Source organism: Polistes dominula, unplaced genomic scaffold (assembly GCF_049000335.1).
Source record: "Polistes dominula isolate Pdom_NZ unplaced genomic scaffold, Pdom_raw_medaka contig_280, whole genome shotgun sequence".
NCBI lineage: Eukaryota > Metazoa > Arthropoda > Insecta > Hymenoptera > Vespidae > Polistes > Polistes dominula.
The window spans coordinates 115,107-136,222 of NW_028300993.1; the positions used below are offsets into that span (position 1 = coordinate 115,107).

The 21,116-nt window shown below is 36.4% G+C and overlaps 1 protein-coding gene across 1 annotated transcript; it reads left to right on the top strand.

Annotated features, from left to right (window-relative positions):
- The first annotated feature begins 11,205 nt into the window (after window positions 1–11,205).
- LOC149032289 (uncharacterized) lies at window positions 11,206–14,368 on the top strand. The gene is made up of 6 exons (XM_089173387.1): window positions 11,206–11,396; window positions 11,460–11,661; window positions 12,909–13,425; window positions 13,511–13,720; window positions 13,972–14,139; window positions 14,283–14,368. Exons 1-6 carry the CDS (start codon window positions 11,206–11,208, stop codon window positions 14,366–14,368), a joined length of 1,374 nt encoding a protein of 457 aa, XP_089029513.1.
- The last annotated feature ends 6,748 nt before the right edge of the window (window positions 14,369–21,116 follow it).

A 21,116-nucleotide genomic window follows, 5' to 3' on the forward strand; every position in this document is an offset into this window, starting at 1 on the left:
AGCATTCGATTAATTATTCAACCTAATTTTTTCGAAAGCTTTAAGCAAAGTATCCTTATTTTCAAAACGTTGCATCTTTGCTTGATCACGTAAAGCTTCATCTGGAATACCTTCAATAAGATAGTCTACCTGTTATGACCAAATTCTCCAATTAAGAGTCCTCTGGTAATTAGTTGCTGGGGATGAGGAAGAAGGGATTAGAATAAATTAATCAAGCACGTGGTTGAGCCAAACAAAGAAACAATGCCTTTTTTATTAGCTCGTCAGGGAAAAGCCTTGTGGCATAAAAACCCTGGATGATATTTAATTATAACAATGAGAGTCATCCACGTGTTGTTACCACGCGGGAAAATACCGCCCATGTGAAATGTATATAATAGAAAGATCTCACCTCTGGTTCCTTAACTACCTTACGTTCCTTAACTAATTTAACTTAACTCCTTTGATTTAAATATATAATCACAGGCGTCCAGTGATGGAATGAAAGAATGTCCTTTTGTACTGGCCCAGCAGGGTGTACGCGCTAGGGGATGGAAGAGTGGGGGTGCGATAGGTAGGGGTAACTAGAGGAGCGCCTCGATAGTTGCTGGTAGTTGATCCATGCTCGCAATGAGTATCGATCTGGAATCCTAATCGATAGAATCGGACGCGCGCGATTTAACTATAGCTAATTACCGTACGATCATTTTGGATCGTACATACTCCCCCCGTTGGGAGTGTAACGATCAATGACATTCATAATACATGTGTTGTGTTGTGCGCTTGTTACAATCAATTTTACAATACTTTCGACCTAGGTCACTTAGTCAGTTAAATATACCGCTAGCTGTATAGGTTATTGAACATGTTCATTTCATTGCTTATAATATAAGACGCTGGACATATTCGCAGAATCACTCAGCATATCTCCGCTGACTTGCTCAGCACATTCGGATAATCGCTGGCCAGGCGATTTTCTTGTACGTACAAAGGAATAGTTAGGTCTTAAAGACAATACAAAAAATTAAGGATGGTTGAACAATGAACAAATAGTTATCGCATTGTGCTTGAAAACTCCGTAGACCGTCTTCACGGTGACCACTCGTACTACATCATCTTCTCCTGGATGTATGCTCACGATCCGGCCTAACGGCCATCTCATGAATAGTTCAATTTTGTCAATGAGAATGACGGTGGTATTCCTTTGATTTTATGCTGGAGTTAGGTTCACTTCTGGCGTTTCTTTGTAATGAGTTTCCATGAAAAAAATCGATTAGATGGAGTTGTAATATAATTATCCTTCGACATTGTCGTAAACGTTCCTTTAATCTAAAAGAAATGTGCAGGCCTTAGTACGGTTGAGTCATTTAAATCTGACCAAATAAGGCATAACGGGCGTGATTTTAAAATAGCTTTGATTTCAATAGCGAATGTGGTCTACTTCTTCGTAAAAAAAAGCAGTTGGCCCACGATTCGCCTAAAATGATATTTGAAAGATTTGGCTGCAGCTTCCAACAAACCTCTTAAATGAGGTGAGATGGGTGGATTGAAATGTCACGATATTCTATGATCTATTGCGAGATCACGAACCCTTGTTTTATATTCGTCCGATTCCATCAGGGCGTATAACTCCCTTAACTGGTTATTAGCCCCGACGAAGTTTGTTCCGTTATCAGAATAAACGTGAGTTGGAACAGCTCTTCGACTCACAAAACGCCTGAAAGCGGCCAAAAAAGCATCTGTAGTCAGATCGCTGACTAATTCGACGTGTACAGCCTTGATAGTCATGCAGATGAAGATGCACCCGTATATTTTAACGCGACCTTTACTACGGTACTTCTTTTCTTTCGCGTAGATGGAACCTCAGAAATCTACTCCGACGTGGGAGAATGCAGTGGCTTCCTGCACTCGCGAGCTTGGTAAATCCCCCATCTTATACTGGATGCCGGATGCACGGAATCGGGTGCAACGTACGCAATGACGTACGATTCTTCGCACCTGATTCTTGCCGTCGAGGAGCCAAAAACGTTGTCGAGGGGCATAGAGGTAGTCTGTATACCGGCGTGAAAGTTTTGTTCAAGGAGTTTTCGGATAATGAGATCGGTGATGTGATTGTGTGAGGGCAATATTATCGGACATTTCTCGTAGAAACTTAAATTTGCGTTTCGAAGTTGACCCCTAACTCGAATTAAACCTTTTTCGTCAAGCATCGGATTTAACGCGGCGAGCCTTGTGCTCTTTACTCCTCCCGCTGTTTTCAACCTTTCTCTTTCAGCGCGAAATTGTTAATCTTGCCCGATTTTTAAAACGCGTCGTTCCGTTTCTGTTATTTCCGCCGTCGACATTTCTCCCCTGTATGGGATAGTCTTAAGCCATCTCCGGCATCGAGCTACAATTTTTAATAATAGTGTGTAACTAGAGAATATAACTCCTGATTCAATTCGCGTCGTTAATACCGATAATCTCTTTACGTCCGGCAATTCGAGAATTTTTCTTTCGGTCGGGCTACTGGACCACTCCATGGGCCACTCGACCTCCGGTCGTTCGAGCTAGGGTGGTCCATGGAACAATGCATCGTTCTTCAGGAAATCGCGTGGAAGTTGTCCCCTGGATAAAGCGTCCGCTGGGTTGTCTTCTGATCGCAAATGTCGCCATGTGATACCTTCACAGATATCTTGTATTTCGCGCACGCGATTTGCCGTGTATATTTTTAACGTACCGGAGTCTCTTTTCAGTCAACCTAGTACAATCATCGAATCGGACCAGAAAGTTATCTTGTCGGGTTTAAATCCGTAGGCAGTCCGGACTTCTCTGTATAATCGCGCGAGTGTCAATTCTCCGCATAATTCTAAACGTGGTATGATGGTGTCCTTAAGAGGAGCAACGCGACTTTTAGCGAAAAGTAGACGTACGCGTGTGTTACCGAATTTATCTCGCGATCTTACATATAAGCAGCCGCCGTAACCAGATTGACTCGCGTCGCAGAAATCGTGTTATTGTACGTTGATCGGGTCATCACCGTATAGATCACGGTTTAGTATTTCGGCTCCGAGCGGATAATTCGCGCTTTCACCTTTCGCGAGTTGTTTTATGGTTCGTATGGCAAGAAAAGGTGCTGAGGTTATTCCGAATGTCACCGTATTTAGTTCGGAGGTGCGAATCGGCTCGTTATGTTGCCAAAATATCCGTTGATACTGGCGATCGTCCGGATTAATCCATATTTTTCGATTCATTTTCTCGATATCTGCCGTCAATAAGTACCGATACGTTCGGAATCCTAACAAGTGTTCTATCTTGTATCTTGGATTGTGGGTCCGACTAATAAGGTGTCGTTGAGAGAAAGTCTCTTATCATTTTTCGCGGAGGAGTCGAATACGAGATGACAACCTTTGTTGTCATGCTTTCCGATTTAATGACCGCGTGATGCGAAAAATAACAGCCTCCCGAAGTTCGTCTTTAACATTCGACAAATGTCTTAAATGGATATATTCCTGTATGATCCGTTCATATTCCTTCCGGATTTCGGTATTCGCGTGTAACTTCTTCGATAGATTGTAGAATCGGCGTAAGGCTATACTACGTAGGTGACTATGATCGTGTCCTTCCTCACGAAAGGATATACGCACTGTGCATTTTCTCGATTCGTATCGTCTCGCATTTTAGACATAATGAATTTCGCCTTGTAATTTGTTTGCTGAATTCGATCGCGTTATTTTAGGGACGATGAGTAGCGAAAAATTCTGCCTATATTTATTATTTAGCGATTAAATGATTAAATGATCTCGATGACGCTCATCGATCAAGTTCTGGTATCGTTGATAGCGTGAGTGGAAACCTAATATGGTATAATCTGTTAGCGTAACTCTCTCGTGACATTTTCGGCAATGAAGTGTGCGGCGACCCACGTATCTAAGAATGCCCGAAATTTTTTAATTTAATAGGCCGCCTATTTTAAAAGTGCCCTATCTCCATTTTCTAAGAAAATCGAGTTAGCTACCGTAACAGTTATATTTTCAAACGATCTTTTCATTCTGAAGCAATTGGTTACAAATATATTTAAAATCATTAAGATTGTGACAAGAAAATTTGCCGATGAACAAAATGATGAAAAGTTTATTTTGAAAGTTGCTTATCTCTAACCGTTACTTATTATTTTCTGATTACACCTGGTTCTTGTACAACTTCATGTTATATATCAATAAAGCATTTGGGGTTGCTTATATTGCAAGTAAATATAATAATACTTCATTGTAAATAAAATGAGACAAAAAGATTTTGTATGAACAAAATTATTAAAAGACATAATTTTTAAAAGGGTAAAGAATTCTGATGAAAAATCGATAAACTGGTGAAAAATATGTTTGACTGCGATTTGTCAGAAATGAACGGTATCAAATTTTTTATAAGACATCAAGGAATGAGAATGAAAATTGGAAAGTCCTAAATTTAATACCACGTCTGGGTAGACCAAGAAAGTTCAAAAATATTATATAGACACTACTATATAAAATATCAGACAAATTACAACAGAAAAATTCAAAGACATAGTGGAACTATTACGATTTATACCAACGGAACATTATGATTTCTTCAAATTCCTTTCAAACTCACAAAATGTAGATGAGTAGTAAATTGTTTTGTAGGTTACTTTGTAATTTTGCCCGTTATGAAGTTAAAAAATGTTTTGAATCGCATAAATTATGTTTCTAAAGTGTTTTAAAGATATGTAAAAAAAATTGATTATTATTTTTTTCAATTTGAAGCATCTTAAATTATGTTACATGGAGTTAAGTCCCTTAGAAATTTCATAACAGATCAGATTGTTGATATTGACAATGCCCTAACTCCATTCGTGGTTATTAAACGCATATTATTCAATTAATAATTGGCACTATTTTAATATGAAATATAAATTTAAAGCCTTTAGATACACTTAAGCTGTATAATTCATTAGTATCTTGTACGTATATTTTTCATTGCATTGAAACGCAAACCCTTCAATATCTCGATTCGAACATAAACGGAGGTAGGCCACTTTCAAAACAGACGGCCCATAATCGTTTATTAGGTCTACAAGAAAGTTTCCAGCGTTTTTTAATAGATGGTGTCACGAGTAAATTCCGGGCAGAAACGTTACATTTCATGTTTTATTTTCGAAGCTTGTGTATCTGTTAACAACATTACTTCATAATATTTGCATATTTCTATCAGCATCGTATATTTTATGAAGCAAAAACATGGCAAGTTATGTGCCAAATAAGCGTCATTTGAGAGAAGCACTGCTTCTATTCTTTAATATGAAAGAAAGTGCAGCTAAGACCTATCGTTTGCTTCTGGAAACCTACGGGGCGGAATGTATTGGTGAATCGACGTGTCGTAAGAGGTTTAAACGGTTCAGAAATAATGATTTGGACGTTGAAGACAAGGAGCGGATCGCCGACCGGATCGGAAAGCCGAAAAATTTTGAAAACGAGGAATTGAGGCTTTGCTGGATAAAGATCAGTGTCAAATTTTAAAAGAGCTTGCTGCATCATTAGGCATCACACAACAAGCGATTTTTCTGCGCCTGAAAGCTATGGGATCCATCCAAAAAGTTGGAAATTTTGTGCTGTACAAGCTGAAGCCGAGAGATGTCGAACGGCGATTTTGCATGTCTGAAATGTTGCTGCAGCGGCATAAAAAAAAGTTGTTTCTGCATTGTATTGTCACTGGTGACAAAAAGTGGATCTATTATGATAATTTCAAACCCAAAAGAACATATGCAAAGCCTGGCAAGTTGGGCGACGCCGGCTTCAGGCTCGACGCCGAATAGAACTCAAGAGGACGAAATATTCATATGAATAAGGTCATGCTCTGCATATGGTGGGATCAGAAGGGTGTCATATACTATGAACTGTTTCCGAGTTGTCAAATTATCAAAAGACTATTGTATCGCGGAAAAACGGCCAGAATATCAGACCAGGCACGAGTCCGTAATTCTTCACCACGACAACGCTCGGCCACATTGTGCTGCTTCGGTCGAAAACTACTTGAATAATAGTTAATGGGAAATTCTGCCCCACCCGCCTTATTTTCCAGATTTGGCGCCATCCGACTACTACTTATTTCGGTCGATGCAGAACGCTCTTACCGGAATGCGCTTCACTTCAGTAAAGGGAATCAAAAAATTATTTCTTGCTTTCCATTAATCATACGAAACTTCCTTGAAAATATCGTTTTTATTACCAACACGTGGAAGCTTCAGTATCAAATATTAAAATTTTCGGTGACTTATCGTTGTTCGTTTCATTATTCCTATAAACGTTATTCTTTATTAACGCAAAAATGTTCCACATTTGATAAGATTAAAAATAATCTTTAAACAAATTGTGTTTTATTTTCTTTTCTGTAATAATCTACATTTTAAAATTGTTTCAGAAAAAAAGAATTAATCGAGAATGATAAAATAGTTTATTTTTAAAGACACTTTATTATAAATACACACAAATCATCAAACGTAAAAATAAAAGAGTCTTCGCTGACCACTATAAAGAAGATGATTTATAAAAGATACATCTTGTATCCCCTTACATTATGCAATCTGTTCTAACAAAACTGTAAAACCAGAAATTCTTTAAAGGGCTTTCAACACTTTGCTTTTGTTTTTATTTATAATAAACAGGAGTTATGTGCATTGCCAATTTTTACGTATTATATTTATTATTTACATAAGAAAATTTAATGAATTAAAAGACGAATAAATGATTATATGGATTTTATAAATTATAAATAATGGTGTTATACGTAAGGGTTGTAGAAAAAAAAGGAGAGTATCACCAACTAATTCTATTTATTATATAAATATTTCTTTATAGAACAAACTTTACGGATATCAACACGTTATTTCTAAAACCAAGGAAGCAGAAAATTTATATTCAACTTTGAAGTGTCAAGCTTTTTGATATATTTAAATAACTACAATGTCGTAAACGAGGAATACGGTTCATTTTTTTCTCTTTCAAGTTCACTTTTTCCTCGTAGATATTGAATCTATTTATTTGTCTAAAAAGTTGCAACCGTTATCGGAATATTTACTTATTCGCAATCACAAATCTATTACGAACGTATTTACATCTTCGAATAAACAAATCCATTAAAGATATTGTGTTTGTTAGCTGAATAATATTATTTATATGTATGCCCTTGCATTTTCTTCTTCCTAGTACGAAAGCAAATAAGAAAACAAGACGACATTCTTAGTTTCTTTTTAATTTTTCAATAAAAAATAGGGTGATTATATAAAGTGTATATTTCACGTATCGTCACTTGGAAACTGAGACAGAAATTATTCAAAAGTTTTTACAATAATTAGAAGACTGTATTGCTTGTGAATTAAGCTAGAAAACACTTTATTTGTTCTAAGAAGATTTGAAACGAATAATATCATATTAGTGAAATCTTTATTATCTTATAAAATAGATATCCCTTCGAAGACACTAAAAACAGAAGTAGAATCGACGTCTTGTGCAGAACCTATAGAAAAGAAGTATATTTCATTAGAAGATGAGGCAAAGTTTATGCTACGATTTGATGGTTTTAATATAAAAGTTATAATATTTATTAATGAATGCATAAGAGCTTGGTATCTTATCAACCCACATGATATAGAACCAGTAAAACATCTTATTATTTCTAAACTCGTTGTTATGACCAAAGGACTCTTCAATGAAAATTCCTCTGATCATTGATTGTATGCTATGAAGTGGAGAATAAGGGATTAGGTTAAGGTGTAAAATAAAACACGTGATTGAGCCAAACAAAGAAACAATGCCTTTTTTTATTGGCTCGTCAGGGAAAAGCCTTGCGGCATAAAAACCCTGGATGATATTTAATTATAAAAATGAGAGTCCACCGTGTGGTATTACCACGCGGGAAAATACCGTCAATATAAAATGTATATAATGGAAAGATCTCACCTCTCGCTCGCTTCGCTTACGTTCCTTAACTAATTTAACTTAACTCCTTTGATTTCGATATATATTCACAGGCTTCCCATAATGGACTGTAAGAATGTCCTTTTGTACTGGCCCAGCAGGGCGTACGGACTGGGAGTGAGAAGTAAGGAGGCGAGAGGTGGGGGTAACTAGATGGGCGCCTCGGTAGTTACTAGTAGTTGATCGATGCTCACAATGAGTATCGATCTAGAGTTTTGATCGATGGAGGTGGATGCGCGCGAACTTGGAATACTGCTAATTACCGTACGATCCTTTCGGATCGTACACTCGTTGAAAAATCAGCATTTTTGTATTCTGATATAACCTGCACTCATTTCTTAAACAAAATATATCTACGTTATATAGATCGAATGATATATACTTATGTTAACAGAGATCAACATACGGAATTAGAGAGTTATATTAATACAGATTCAAATCAAGAATTAGAGAATTTAGAATCCCAACGTGCCATACGAAAAATAGAAACATAAGATTATACCTAAACTTTTCTTATATCCTTGCAGCTATTGTAGACTAAACGGTCATACAGAGAAAAATCATTGTTCTCATTTATTAGAAAAAAATAAGATTATCTAGACGTTTATTTTTAAATAAATTGTACTTCAGAGAATTTGGCGTAACAGTAATACCTTATCTAATCAATATTTAATCATAACTTTTCTAGTATTCTATGGAGTCTTACCGTTTAAATTAAACTTTAATTTCTTTTATTTCGTTAACTTATACATATCCTTGTAAGATATTATTTCTGAACTGTTGTTCCTTGAATTGTCGTTCAAAATTTATACTTCATGTAATATTTGATTTCCGAAGTAATGTTATGACTTTTGTAGGTATCAGTAGAGAATAAATTTTATGAACTTAATTTATTGTTATATCTATTAGTAACAAAAAAAATTTTTGTTATGGACACTTATACCAGTACTAGTCAAAATGACTGGTTCATGTTTCCATGAAAAGATTTTGTGATAACACGACATTGGGGCAGCTATAACAAAAGATGTGTACTGTTATGTTTTATCGACACAGAAATATGATTTAGAGATTATAATGAGACCGATGCAGTACGTATATCGGCAAACTTTGTAAGTGCACGTGGCACGAACATTCTTGTTTCGAGTTTCGAGTTTTGGGGAAAACCTGGACAATTACGCAAGCAAAATTAAAGGCGTTTCTTGCAATATTGTACACACGTGAGATGTATAAAAGAAAGTGTTGCTGAAAAATTTGCTGATAATTTGCTGATAATTTGCAAATTAAATAAAGACAGCATGGCTCATTTCTGAACGTTGTTTTACTAATTTAATAGATGCACATTTACCGTTTACAAGAGCAAACCAGACAAAAAATAAACACGTCAAAATTGATAAAACTGCTCAGAAATGACCTGAAACTGTATTGTTTTATAATAGAACTAAATTTGGCGTCGATGTCTCTAATCAAATAGCACGAAAATTTACCGTGAAATCTAGTTCCAAAAAGTGGCCACTCTTCTAATCTTTTTCAATGTTTTAAGTTAATCCGAAATAAATTGCTGGATATTGTACAAAAAAACAACAGAAAGTGTCTTTTAGATAGACTGTTCTAAGTTCTAAGAACATAAAAGAATCTAAGTTCAAGACAGTTCTGTTCTGTTTCGATACTTCGTAGTAAAGTTTTTGTTAGGGTGTCAGAACAAAAACGAATATTTCAATGGGGTAGAAAGGCAGACGTAGGAATTTTATTAGGATATACTGAAGTAGGTTACATAGTACTTATAAATAATAAAATAATTGTTGCAAGACATATTGATATCATAGAGAAAAATGTAAAATGTATAGGCCTCGATGAAAGTTAGAATGAGTCTAGTAATACACTTCCTCCTACATCGACTCTCGAGTCAAGTAAAAAAAGAGAAAAAGATCTTGATAGTGATTGTGATGATAATGTTTTTGAAAGCGCTGATGAGTCTGAAGACAAAGATTAAGATAAAAACATGTAGAACAAAAAATTCCGCGTATATCAATGCGTGAAAGAAAAAGTACTGTAAGATATCCAGAATCAGAAACTTACTATATTTTTGTACATTATAGTAAAATTGATACGCTTCATACATTTAAGGAGGCGATAAATAGTGTAGAGAACAAAAATTGGAAAAAAACAATGGATCAAGAAATAGAAAGTATTAATAAAAATAAAACTTGGAAGTGAGTAGATAGAGTAGATAGAAAAGTGCTTGATGTAAAATGGGTTTATACAATAAAAGCGGATGATGTATATAAAGCCCAATTAGTTGTAAGGGGTTTTCAACAAATTGATGTACTTGATAACATAGGCTCTCCGGTTGCTAAAAATGAAACGTTAAAAATATTATTTTCTTATTGTTGCCAAAATTGCATGATTATTGAACAAATGGATGTAGAGAAAGCTTTTTGAATAGAGAAGTAACTACGGAGGTATATGTCAATCAACCTAAAGGTTATGAAGATGGGTCCAATAGAGTATATAGATTATCTAAGAGTTGCATGGTTTGAGAGAAAGTCCTAGAGACTGGAATGAGTGTTTTGATGAGTATATTACAAGTATAGGATTTGAGAGAAATAATGTAGATCTGTTTTTATACTCTCTTGGAGAAAGTGAAATTTACTTACTTTTTTTATGTAGATGATTTATTAATTTGTGGAAAGGACAAAAGAAAACTACGGGATGTAGAGACAAATTTTGCAAATAGATTTAGAATAAAAGATTTAGGTGAGAAAAAAGAATACCTTAGCATTAACGTAAATTATGATAACTGTAACTAAAGCATGAAACTAAATCAAACCAAGTACATCGAGTCATTAGCTAATAAATATAAATTAGAAAACAGTAAACTATATAATACTCTGATAGAAACAAATTTAAAAATTGAATAGGCTGAAGAAAGCGAATTAAATGTAAATTATAGAAATTTAATCGGTGCATTATTATATATAAGATCCGGCACACTGCCCAATACAGGTTACAGTGTAAATTATTTAAGCAGATTTCCGAACTGTTATAATGAAACTCATTAGAAATATGCTTTGCGAGTCTTAAGATATTTGTATTTAACGAGAGATTTGAAATTAAATTATAAATAAATGAAAATTGCGATTTAATAGATTGTTTTGTAGATGCAGATTGAGCCGGCGATGATATAAATAAGAAATCCACATTAGGATATGTGATTAGATTATTCGAAAATGTGCATATAATATCGCACATAAATATGTATTCGGAACCTCTGCATATAATATCGGTCTACGCGCCAGAAGACAATAAACCGAAACAAGAGAAGGAAATCTTTTTTACCGAACTTGAGAGTATCGTGGAGTCAATAACACCAAGGGAATCAATTGTCATCCTCGGAGATTTTAATGCTCGCATCGGTAACGAGCCAATCTCTGGAGTCATGCAACGGTTCAACTAATACATAATTAATGATAACGGAAAACTTATGATTAACCTCTGTTCTCTGACAAGGCTTAGAATCAATAACACCTACTTCAACCAGAAATCCCAACACAAATATACGTTTGGTAACAACCGAGGTCAAAAGTCAACTTTTGACTATGTCGTGACAAACAAATGCATACCACCTTCCGAAATTTTAGATGTCAGAGTGCTTAACTCAACTGATGTGGGAAGCGATCATGGTTTACTCTTTGGCAAATTTAGATTAAGGGTTAATTCTGGTTTATACGCCGAAAAAAATGCTATTTTCACGATTTTTTTTTAGGCTTTGTAGGATACATATACATATGAAAGTTGTTGGGTATGATAAATACACTCTAGAAGTACGAGAAAAAATTTTTCTTTATTATTTTTAACATTTTTTGATATTCAAAATGGCTGACAAGCGTGAACCCTTCAAAAGTAGGTATGCTGTTGGCGGGCATCGAAATTTGAGAACAGGTGATCTAAAAGAAAAAAATTAAACGGTTTTAAATTCAGTATGACAATGGCTATCGGGTATGCTGAAACTATCAATTTTTATGAAAACAAAACAAAATGATGGCCATTTTCGAAAAATAAAAAAAATCGTTGATTCTTTTCGCTTTTTTTTTGTAAAAAAAAATAGTAAAAATTAATATTTTGACTTGGTTATAGCATGCGAGATAGCCATTAATGTTTCGAGTATGTGGGTAAAATTTCAGAAGGATCGGTTGAGTAGTTTCGGAGCCCGCCCACAATCATCCCCAAATATCATGCCCGCCAACCGAAAAAACGTTGTTTCGAGAAAAACGCGTTTATAGTTTCTTTTAACAAATTTTTAAGAAGCCTGACTTTTCCTTATTCTGCGATGCCTGCACTATACAGTATGCCTTCTGCTTCTTCAAAATACTCATTTTCTTCCACTCTAGCCTTTTTTCGTTGTGTCCTGGCCTCTATCAAAGCTTCTCCGCTCAAACGATTGACTGAGCGCACGCGCGTGTTGTCGCGGTTACTAGCGTAATTGACTGCGATAGGGCCAAGTTTTATCACCAAAACGTGCATTATTTTCAGTATTGGATCAAAACCTTCGTTGAATATACAAACTGCCAATTAACAAGCTATTTTAAAAATTATTTTACAATTAAATAGGTGTTTAGGTACTATAGCCCAAACGCATTTGTTGAAGCACTCATTATTATTTTGAGTGTAGCCGCCTAAACATCTTTCAAGTAACTCTGGTTTTGTCAGGTCTTCGAAAACTGGCTATAAAATTTCTTGAATATCTTCAGCGAGAGCAGAAGGATGTTTATAAATATCAAGGGTTTTAGCTGCCTCAGCTATGGTCTCCTCTATCTGTAATATCTCTATGAGTTTGGGTCGCAAAATAATGTACTTAAACTGCTCGGATCGTTCTAAAATTTTTGTATGATAATTCTACATCTGTCTACTTTCGAAAAATGCAAAAAAGAAATTGATTTTCTTAAAATGATAAACCAGAATGAACCCTTAAAGTATAGCTTCAAAAGAAAACAACAACACCCAGTCAGAGCAAGAGAAAAAATTAGAGTAGAAGCTCTCTGGAACCCAACAATCCGTGATCTGTACAGGAAACGATTAGAGGAAAAAATTGAACTGCATCCAACCATCAACTTGGACGATCTCAACACAATTTTAAGCAAACTAAAGACAAACATCAGAACTGCAGCTAAAGAAGCTGTAGGAACAACAAAATACAAAAGCCAAGATTTTACAAGAAATAAAAAACCATGGTTCTGCGGAGAAGTTAAAAAACAGTGCAGAAAGAAAAAAGAAGCATACATAGAGTATCTAACAACCCGAACTGCTGAGTCATATAACGCATATAAACATATTTGGAATAAAACTGATACTATGGTGAAACAACTAAGACAGGTACTGGGAGATCTTTTCAAAGCGACTAGAAAAAGACTTTTGCGGGCTCCAAATACAGATGTGGTGATTCATAAGAAGCCAAAAGAAAGAAACAACAAGCGAGGTAATACCCGCTAGTCAAATTAGCAAGAAAACGTGGACCAGTTACTTAAAGAACCTATATAAAGATGCATCCATGTTACAACCAGCACCGAGTGTGATAATAGACGACCAGATATCAATAAATGAGTCGAACATTAGAAAAGCACTAAATAAGCTCAAAAATAGGAAAAATCCGGGTCAGAATGATATCACTAGCGAACTTCTCAAGTATGGCGGCGAAAGATTGCTTCAAGAGTTAACAAAGTTAACGCAAAAAATTGTTGAACAACAAAAAATTCCTGATAAGTGGCGAACAAGTACAACGATCCTTCTTTTTAAGAAAGGCGACAAGAAGGTGCTTGCGAATTATAGGGGAATAAATCTACTGTCCTCCATCCTAAAATTAGTGACCAAAGTTATAACGAACCTGATAAACGAGTGAATGACTTAGCTGATGAGCAATAAAGTTTCCAAACTGGACGATCATGCACAGATACAGCGTTTGTGATCAGACAAATAACAGAAAAATCCATAGAATTGAATAAACCAGCATTTTCTTGTTTTATAGATCTAGAAAAGGTGTTTGACCGGATACGATTAGAGGATATAGTGCACCTTCTGTATGACAGACAAATACCAAGCAACATCATTAAAACTATTGAAGACATCTACCGAAATAATCGAATACAGGCAAAGATAAACAACGAACTCACAGAACCCATAATGGTGGAAAGAGGTATTCGACAGTGTGACTCACTAAGCCCCCTACTTTTGAATATTATAATGGATGAAATCATAAAGAAGGTGTGCGAACAAAGAGGATATCGAATAAGGAATCGTAAGATATAATAAAAATCTTGTGTTATGCCGATGATGCAGTCCTGACAGCGGAAAATGAGAATGACCTGCAAAGGCTCCTACATACATTAAACACAGTTGCTAAGACACTCGGGATGTCTATATAAACATCCAGGACTAAGTGCATGACTACATCTAAAACACCCCTAAGATGTAAATTGGTTGTCGACGACAAAATAATACAACAAGTGATGGAATTAAACTACTTAGGCATAAAAAATTCGAGCTTCGGTGACGTAGAGTCAGAAGTAAGAGGACAAACAATCAAGGTAGCAAGAACAGCCTCACTATTAAGAGACACCAAACTCCAAAAAAAACACCTAAGAATAGATGCAAAAGCGTGTATATGCAAAACCGCTATAAGGCCTATACTAACATATGCGGCAGAAACAAGACCTGAAACATCTAAAACACGCCAAATCATGGAAGCAACTGAAATAAAGATAGTTTGCAGAATAGCTGGGAAATCACTATGGGACAGTGAAAAGCGAGGACCTCAGAAAAGCATGCCAGATCGAGAATATCAACGACTGGGTAATAAGCAGAAAAGTTAAATGGAATGACCACATGACTTTCATAACTGATGACCGAGTGGTCAAAATATCCTGAGATAAGTCACACTCCAGGAGACGAAGCATTGGAAGACCTCGAAAGCGCTGAAGCGACAGTCTGACTATATGGAGCCCATCGCGATGAAGAGCTGGCATTGTGCCTACTTTGAAGAAAGAAGAAGAAGGAAATGTGCTTGATTAGAAATCGCTGAAGCAAAATGTATAACAAAAGCTTCAACGTATGCTGAGTATGTTACGTTATCGGAAGTTGAAACAGAACTGAAATTATTATTATTGACTGGCATTAGGAGCTCGAAAGTTCCTTGCCGCAAGTACAAAATCCCGCCATTGTTCCCGTCCCTGAGCTCAATTCTTCCATTCGCGGTCTTCGTATTCTATTTCTTTCAGGTCTCTTCTAATATTATCCTCCCATCTACGTCTCGGTCTACCTAGTGGTCTTTTCCCGTTTGGTATAACGACCAATATTTTGTGCGTATTTCGTTTCGTCGATCCTCCCCCATGCGCGTCACGTGACCAGCCCTTCCTAATCGGCGAGATTTTACAACGTTGATAATGTCCGGTTTGTGTATCAATAGATGTACTTCAACGTTATGGAGTTTTCTCCATACGCCCGTTTCCTCATCGCGTTTTGCACCGAAGATTTTACAAAGAACTTTGTTTTCGAAAACTCCAAATTTCTTTTCGTCTTGTAACGAGAGCGACCACGATTCGCTACCATAAAGGACTACTGGCGAGATGATTGTCCTGTATATCCGGATTTTTAATCGCCTAAACAGCAACCGCGAGCTGAGAAACTTGTTAACCGAATAGAAACATGCATTGCCTAGACTGATTCTTTTCTTTAGTTCTTCGTTAATTTTGTTCGTCTGGTTTATGATCGATCCTAAATACCTAAAGTTGCTGACCCGCTCAAAAGTTTTATCCCGGACGACCAAAATTCCAGTAATAGGCCTATTCTGAAATCAATCAGCTACCATATATTTCGTTTTTTCCTCGCTTATTTGCAGTCACAGATCATTAATATTATCTATTAATTTTTTTGCATTATTAATTAATGCCTGTTCATTGTTTCCTAACAAAGCAATATCATCCGCGTATGTCAAAAATTGTTCAACTGTTTGAAAAAAAATGTAAAAATCCCGTTCAACTATAGATCATCTGTACTTTTCTGCAGTTCTTTGACAGCGAATTCCAGTACTAAATAGAACAAAAGGTGTGACAATGCGTCCCCCTGTTTTAACCCTCTATGTATATTAATATCTTCCGATCATTTGATTACCTAACCTTACTTTACTCCTAGTTTCCTTTAACAAAGTTGTACAAAGTTGACCAATTTTCTTGGTATCCCCTGTCGTATTAGAATTGCTAACATTTTTTATCGTTTTTCAAGACGTACGCTTTTTAAAAATCTATATAAAGTTGATGTACTAGCTGATTAAATTCCCAATTTTTCTATAAGACCTGCCGAATAGAAATCATATGTTCAGATCACACATGTTAGAAGTGAAACCTTCAAAAATCTACGTTTCGAGAGAATGAGACGAATGCACAGTTTCAAGAGTAAGATGGTAAGAGTAATTGTAGGATTTATTTATTATAATATTATTACTATATATAATAAAGGTCACCGGTATGGTGGACCTGGGTGGAATAGCTGATAAGAAGTGCACTTTTCACAATTCACGCAATAAAAACGGAATGATGAATGCGATAGTTATAAATAATCACCAAAATGGTAGGATGTTTATCAAAGGAAATATAATTCGTCAGAAATTAGGTAAAAATAAATAATCCTTTTTTTTTGAAACTCAGCTATACAATTTTTTTTGTTAGTATGGTTTTCTATTTCCCGTTTTCATCTACATTCTTGCGCTATATAACAAACATTTTAGGATAGATGAAATAAAGACGTTACGAAAAACATATGGAAAATACTGCTGGAACGAACGAAGGTTCTGGTAAAATGCAATGAAATATCTAATAAAGATATTGTCTAGAAATGTTTTTTAAACTCTGTAGCCTACCACACTTTGAGACCCTTATTTTTTATAACATATCTCGTCCTTATTCTTTGGACCACAAACTTATCTTTCTAAATACTCTCGTCTAAATAAAGATCTGAACAATGAAAAATCTAAAAAATGCATTGAATCGTATCGCTCTCTCAGCTTATCGAACTGTGTACACTACGAGTCTCAAATTTCAGCTCCGTGGTAAGCTCCACCGATTCACGCTGGGAGTTCAACATCTTAAAAATGTTTTTATTTTATTGAAAAATTAGTATATGTTTCTTAAATACGCAAATATCACAATTTGTAATATAATTTTCATAAATGCATCGGTCTGTACATCTCTTTGGATATTTTTCATAAAAACATATAAAAATCAAATTTAATAGACATATTTTGTCTTTATGCATCAAATATATTTTATAAAGAAGCAAAATAAAAATAAAACAGTAATTTACTTGCTATTAAAGTGAAAACTTGTTTAGAATGGGAGCGATTTGAAAAGTAAATAAACGGAACCGCAGCTATGTAACGGCTGCTATAATAAATAACGAGAGAAAAAGAGACAAACACATAGGATTGAACCTGCAAGAGAGAGATGGAATACCGCTATACAGTTTTTCTTATTCTAGGTCTCCTCTTTATGCTATGCTTCGTAGTTATCGCTCCTGGTTGTATATGTGTGCGTTTGTGTGCGACTGCATACTACAAAGCGTGGACACATATTATTTTGATACTCGAAATATTTGTAAGTAGGAGCGATAGAAGGGTAGAAGAATAAGCAGAGATAAGCACCTAGGTATGCGACAAAAGTATAAGGTCCAAACGAACCGACGGTCGAAATAAAGAAAGCTCGCGAAGTAAAGAAAATAGGTGCGTGTTTTTTTTTTTTTTTTTTTACCAAACGTGTCATTTCTTTTCTATTTAAAAATGTTTCTATTTTATTAAAAAATTATTATTAAATTATTTATTTCGCAAACATTATTATAATTAACAATTATGAAATATATAGAATAAAATGATTGTACTGTCTGCAATATTTTACACAAAAAAATGATTACAAGATACCTCAGAGAAAAAGAATTAGACAACACTGTAGAATAATTTTCTTTTATTCCTATAAATATCTAAAGATGTGTTTTTTAATTAAAATGTTTGCGTATTTATGAAATTTACACAAATTTTTCAATAAAATAGAAGCATTTTTAAATAGAAGGAACTGGATAGGTTAGACGAAAAAATAGATCATATATATTAATATCATAATAATTTAACATTAAAAAAATTACAAGAAGGCTCAAACTTAACTGAAAATCTCGAGTCATTTTTCTTGAATGCTGATGACCCCTTCTGTTGAAAGCTTTACCTTTCTCTGAATAAACCATCTATAAAAACAATTATTAGAAAAAAATATGAGCGCAAATTACATGTGTTAGAAGTGAAACCTTCAAAAATCTACGTTTAGAGAGAATGAGACGAATGCTTAGTTTCAAGAGTAAGATAATTGTAGGATTTATTTATTATAATATTATTACCATATATAATAAAGATCACCGGTATGGTCTCTGGGTGAAATTGCTGATAAAAAGTACACTTTTCCCAAATCAAGCAATAAAAATGGAATTCTTAATGCGATAGTCGTAGATAGAAACCAAAATCGTAGGATGTTTATCGAGGAAAATATAGTGCGTCATAAACGAAGTAAATATAGAATATCTTTTTCATGAAACTCACATAAAAAATTTAATTTGTTAGGATGGTTTTCAATTTCTCGTTTTCGTCTATATTTTTGCGCTGTCTAACAAACATTTTAGGAATGACGAAATAAAGATTTTACGAGAAACATATGGAAAATACTGCTGGACTGAACAAAGGATCTGGTACAGATGTAATGAGAGATTTAATATTAGAGATATTTTCGAGAAATGCTTTTCCATCTTAATAGCCTACCACACTTCAAGACCCTTTATTATTTATAAGGTGTCTCGTTTTTATACTTTAACCACAAACTTATCTTTCTAAATACTCTCGTCTAAATAAAGATCTGAACAACAAAAAATCTAAAAAATGCATTGAATCGTATGGCTCTCTCAGCTTGTCGAACTGTGAACACAATAAGTCTCAAATTTCAGCTCCGTGGTAAGCTCCACCGATTCACGCTGGGAGTTCAACATCTTAAAAATGTTTTTATTTTATTGAAAAATAAGTATCAGTTTCCTAAATACGCAAATATCACAATTTGTAAAATAGTTTTCATATATGCATGGGTCAGTACATCTCTTTGGATAGTTCTCATAAAAACATATAAAAATCAAATTTAATAGTCATATTTCGTCTTTATGCATCAAATATATTTTATAAAGAGGCAAAATATAAAAATGTGACAGTAATTTACTTGCTTTTGAATGGAATTCGTCAGCTGCTCCTCATTTATTCCACAGTATTCTCTAATTCTTCTTCTTTGATGTATTTAGTAATCTTTTTTTTTTATATTTCAGACAATACAATTATTATATATTCTGTGTACTTCATAATTTTTCATTATAATATTGGCGAAATAAAGAATTAATTATTAATTTTTTTAATAAAATAAAAACTTTAAATAGAAAAAGATGACACGTTTCGTAAAAAAAAAACGGACTCGCAACTTCTTTCTTTATTTCGACAGTCGGTTCGTTTGTACCCTATTTTTTGTCGCATACCTAGGTGCTTATCTCTATTCTTCTACCCTTCTATCGCTCCTACTTACAAACATCCCGGGCTCACCGGGCCTCATGTAGAGGTCCGGGGGCATGGGTAAGGCCAACCGGGCGCGTCTTCAGGTGGCGGATAGAAGGATGTCCAGGGGGGAAGTTGGCTTCTCGTGACGGGGAACGGAGCGTCATTGGCGACCCCGACCCCGAGCACGAGGGCCAAAAGAACCCCGGGATAGCGCAGGCTATAAGGGACTCGGCTGACGTAAAAATCGGCCTAGGGGACCGAAAGCCACGCCGCGGACCACTCCCCAAGCTAAGGTGGAAGCAATCGTGCCGATGGCTGGATGGCACTTGGGTTAAGTGTCGCAAACGATGCCCTTGGGGTACCGGGCAACCCCCTATTGTATCTTGCCTTATCACCGCAACAGGCTCTGTGGTGACGGACCGCTTATTTCATGACTACTCGTGGGACTCTTATGGATTCCAACAAAATAATGCAAATAAAAACACAAGCTGGCGTGGGGACTTCGCAAGAAGAACCCACTCTAGTCGCCATAAATTCGATCTTGAGCGCTGAGGACGAGGGATCGGCGAAAGATGGACCAACGGACTCATCGCCCAAAACAATTGAGAAGAAGAAAAGCAGGAGCGGGGCTAAGAAGAGAAGGGCACGCAAAGCCAGACTGGCTTTGCAGGGCCAAACCCCCAAGCCGCACCGCGAGGATGAGGAGAAAGGGGAAGCTGACGGTCAGGGCCCTACAAAAAGGCCCAGACCTTCGGACAACACCCCTTCGGAAAGGTTTGCGGTCAACAAAAAGTGTAGGATCACCACAAGTCCTACCAACTACGCAGATGCTGAGGCTGGGGTTATGAGGCTGGCAATTGCGCCGGCTGATTACCCCGAAGTGACACTCGGCCAAGAGCAGAGTGTACTACTAGTGCGGACACTCATCAGGGCGCTGGACTCGATCCCAATGGATCAGGTAGTTCCGTGCTTTGAGAAGACCCGTTACGGGCAGGGAGTTCTTTGAGTAACCTGTTTGGACGACAAGGCGAAGGCATGGCTCAAAGCCATCGTCCCGGGCCTTAAACCTTGGGAGGAAGCTCAACTCTAGGTGCTGAAGAGGGAATACATCCCGTGGCTGAAGAGGATGACGGCGGTGTTCCCCGACACGGACGAAGACATGCCGACCATCCTCAAGAGACTCCAGAGGCAGAACCCGGGACTCTCAGCCTCCTTGTGGAGGGTGTGGGGCCAAAGGGCTGTCCAGGTCAAGGTCCACGCGGTACTAGATGTAGATATGGCCTCTTGAGGCCAACTGAAGAAGCGGAAGCTCGCCCCTTACTTCGGTATGGGCAGGGCCCGTTTTTACAAAGCCCTGGTCGGAACGGAGGCGGGAGGGCGAGCACCTGCTCCTGGGGTAACCAAGAGTGATCCAGGAGCAGACGCGCAGAGGGAGGGGGGCCTGGTGGAGTCGACTGAGACTACAGGGACCACCGCTACGCAGGAAGCCGTCCCCAGGCTGGCGCCGAAGGAGCGGGAACCTGCCAACGCGTCACAAGCGCCTACTGACGCAA

What these genes read in the sequence shown, in the direction of transcription:
- LOC149032289 (XM_089173387.1), top strand. Translation starts at nt 11,206, where the DNA reads ATGTATTCGGAACCTCTGCATATAATATCGGTCTACGCGCCAGAAGAC. An exon ending in ATCTCTGGAGTCATGCAACG is followed by an intron (nt 11,397 to 11,459) that starts GTTCAACTAATA and finishes TTCTCTGACAAG; the next exon opens with GCTTAGAATCAATAACACCT. An exon ending in TTGGCAAATTTAGATTAAGG is followed by an intron (nt 11,662 to 12,908) that starts GTTAATTCTGGT and finishes ATGATAAACCAG; the next exon opens with AATGAACCCTTAAAGTATAG.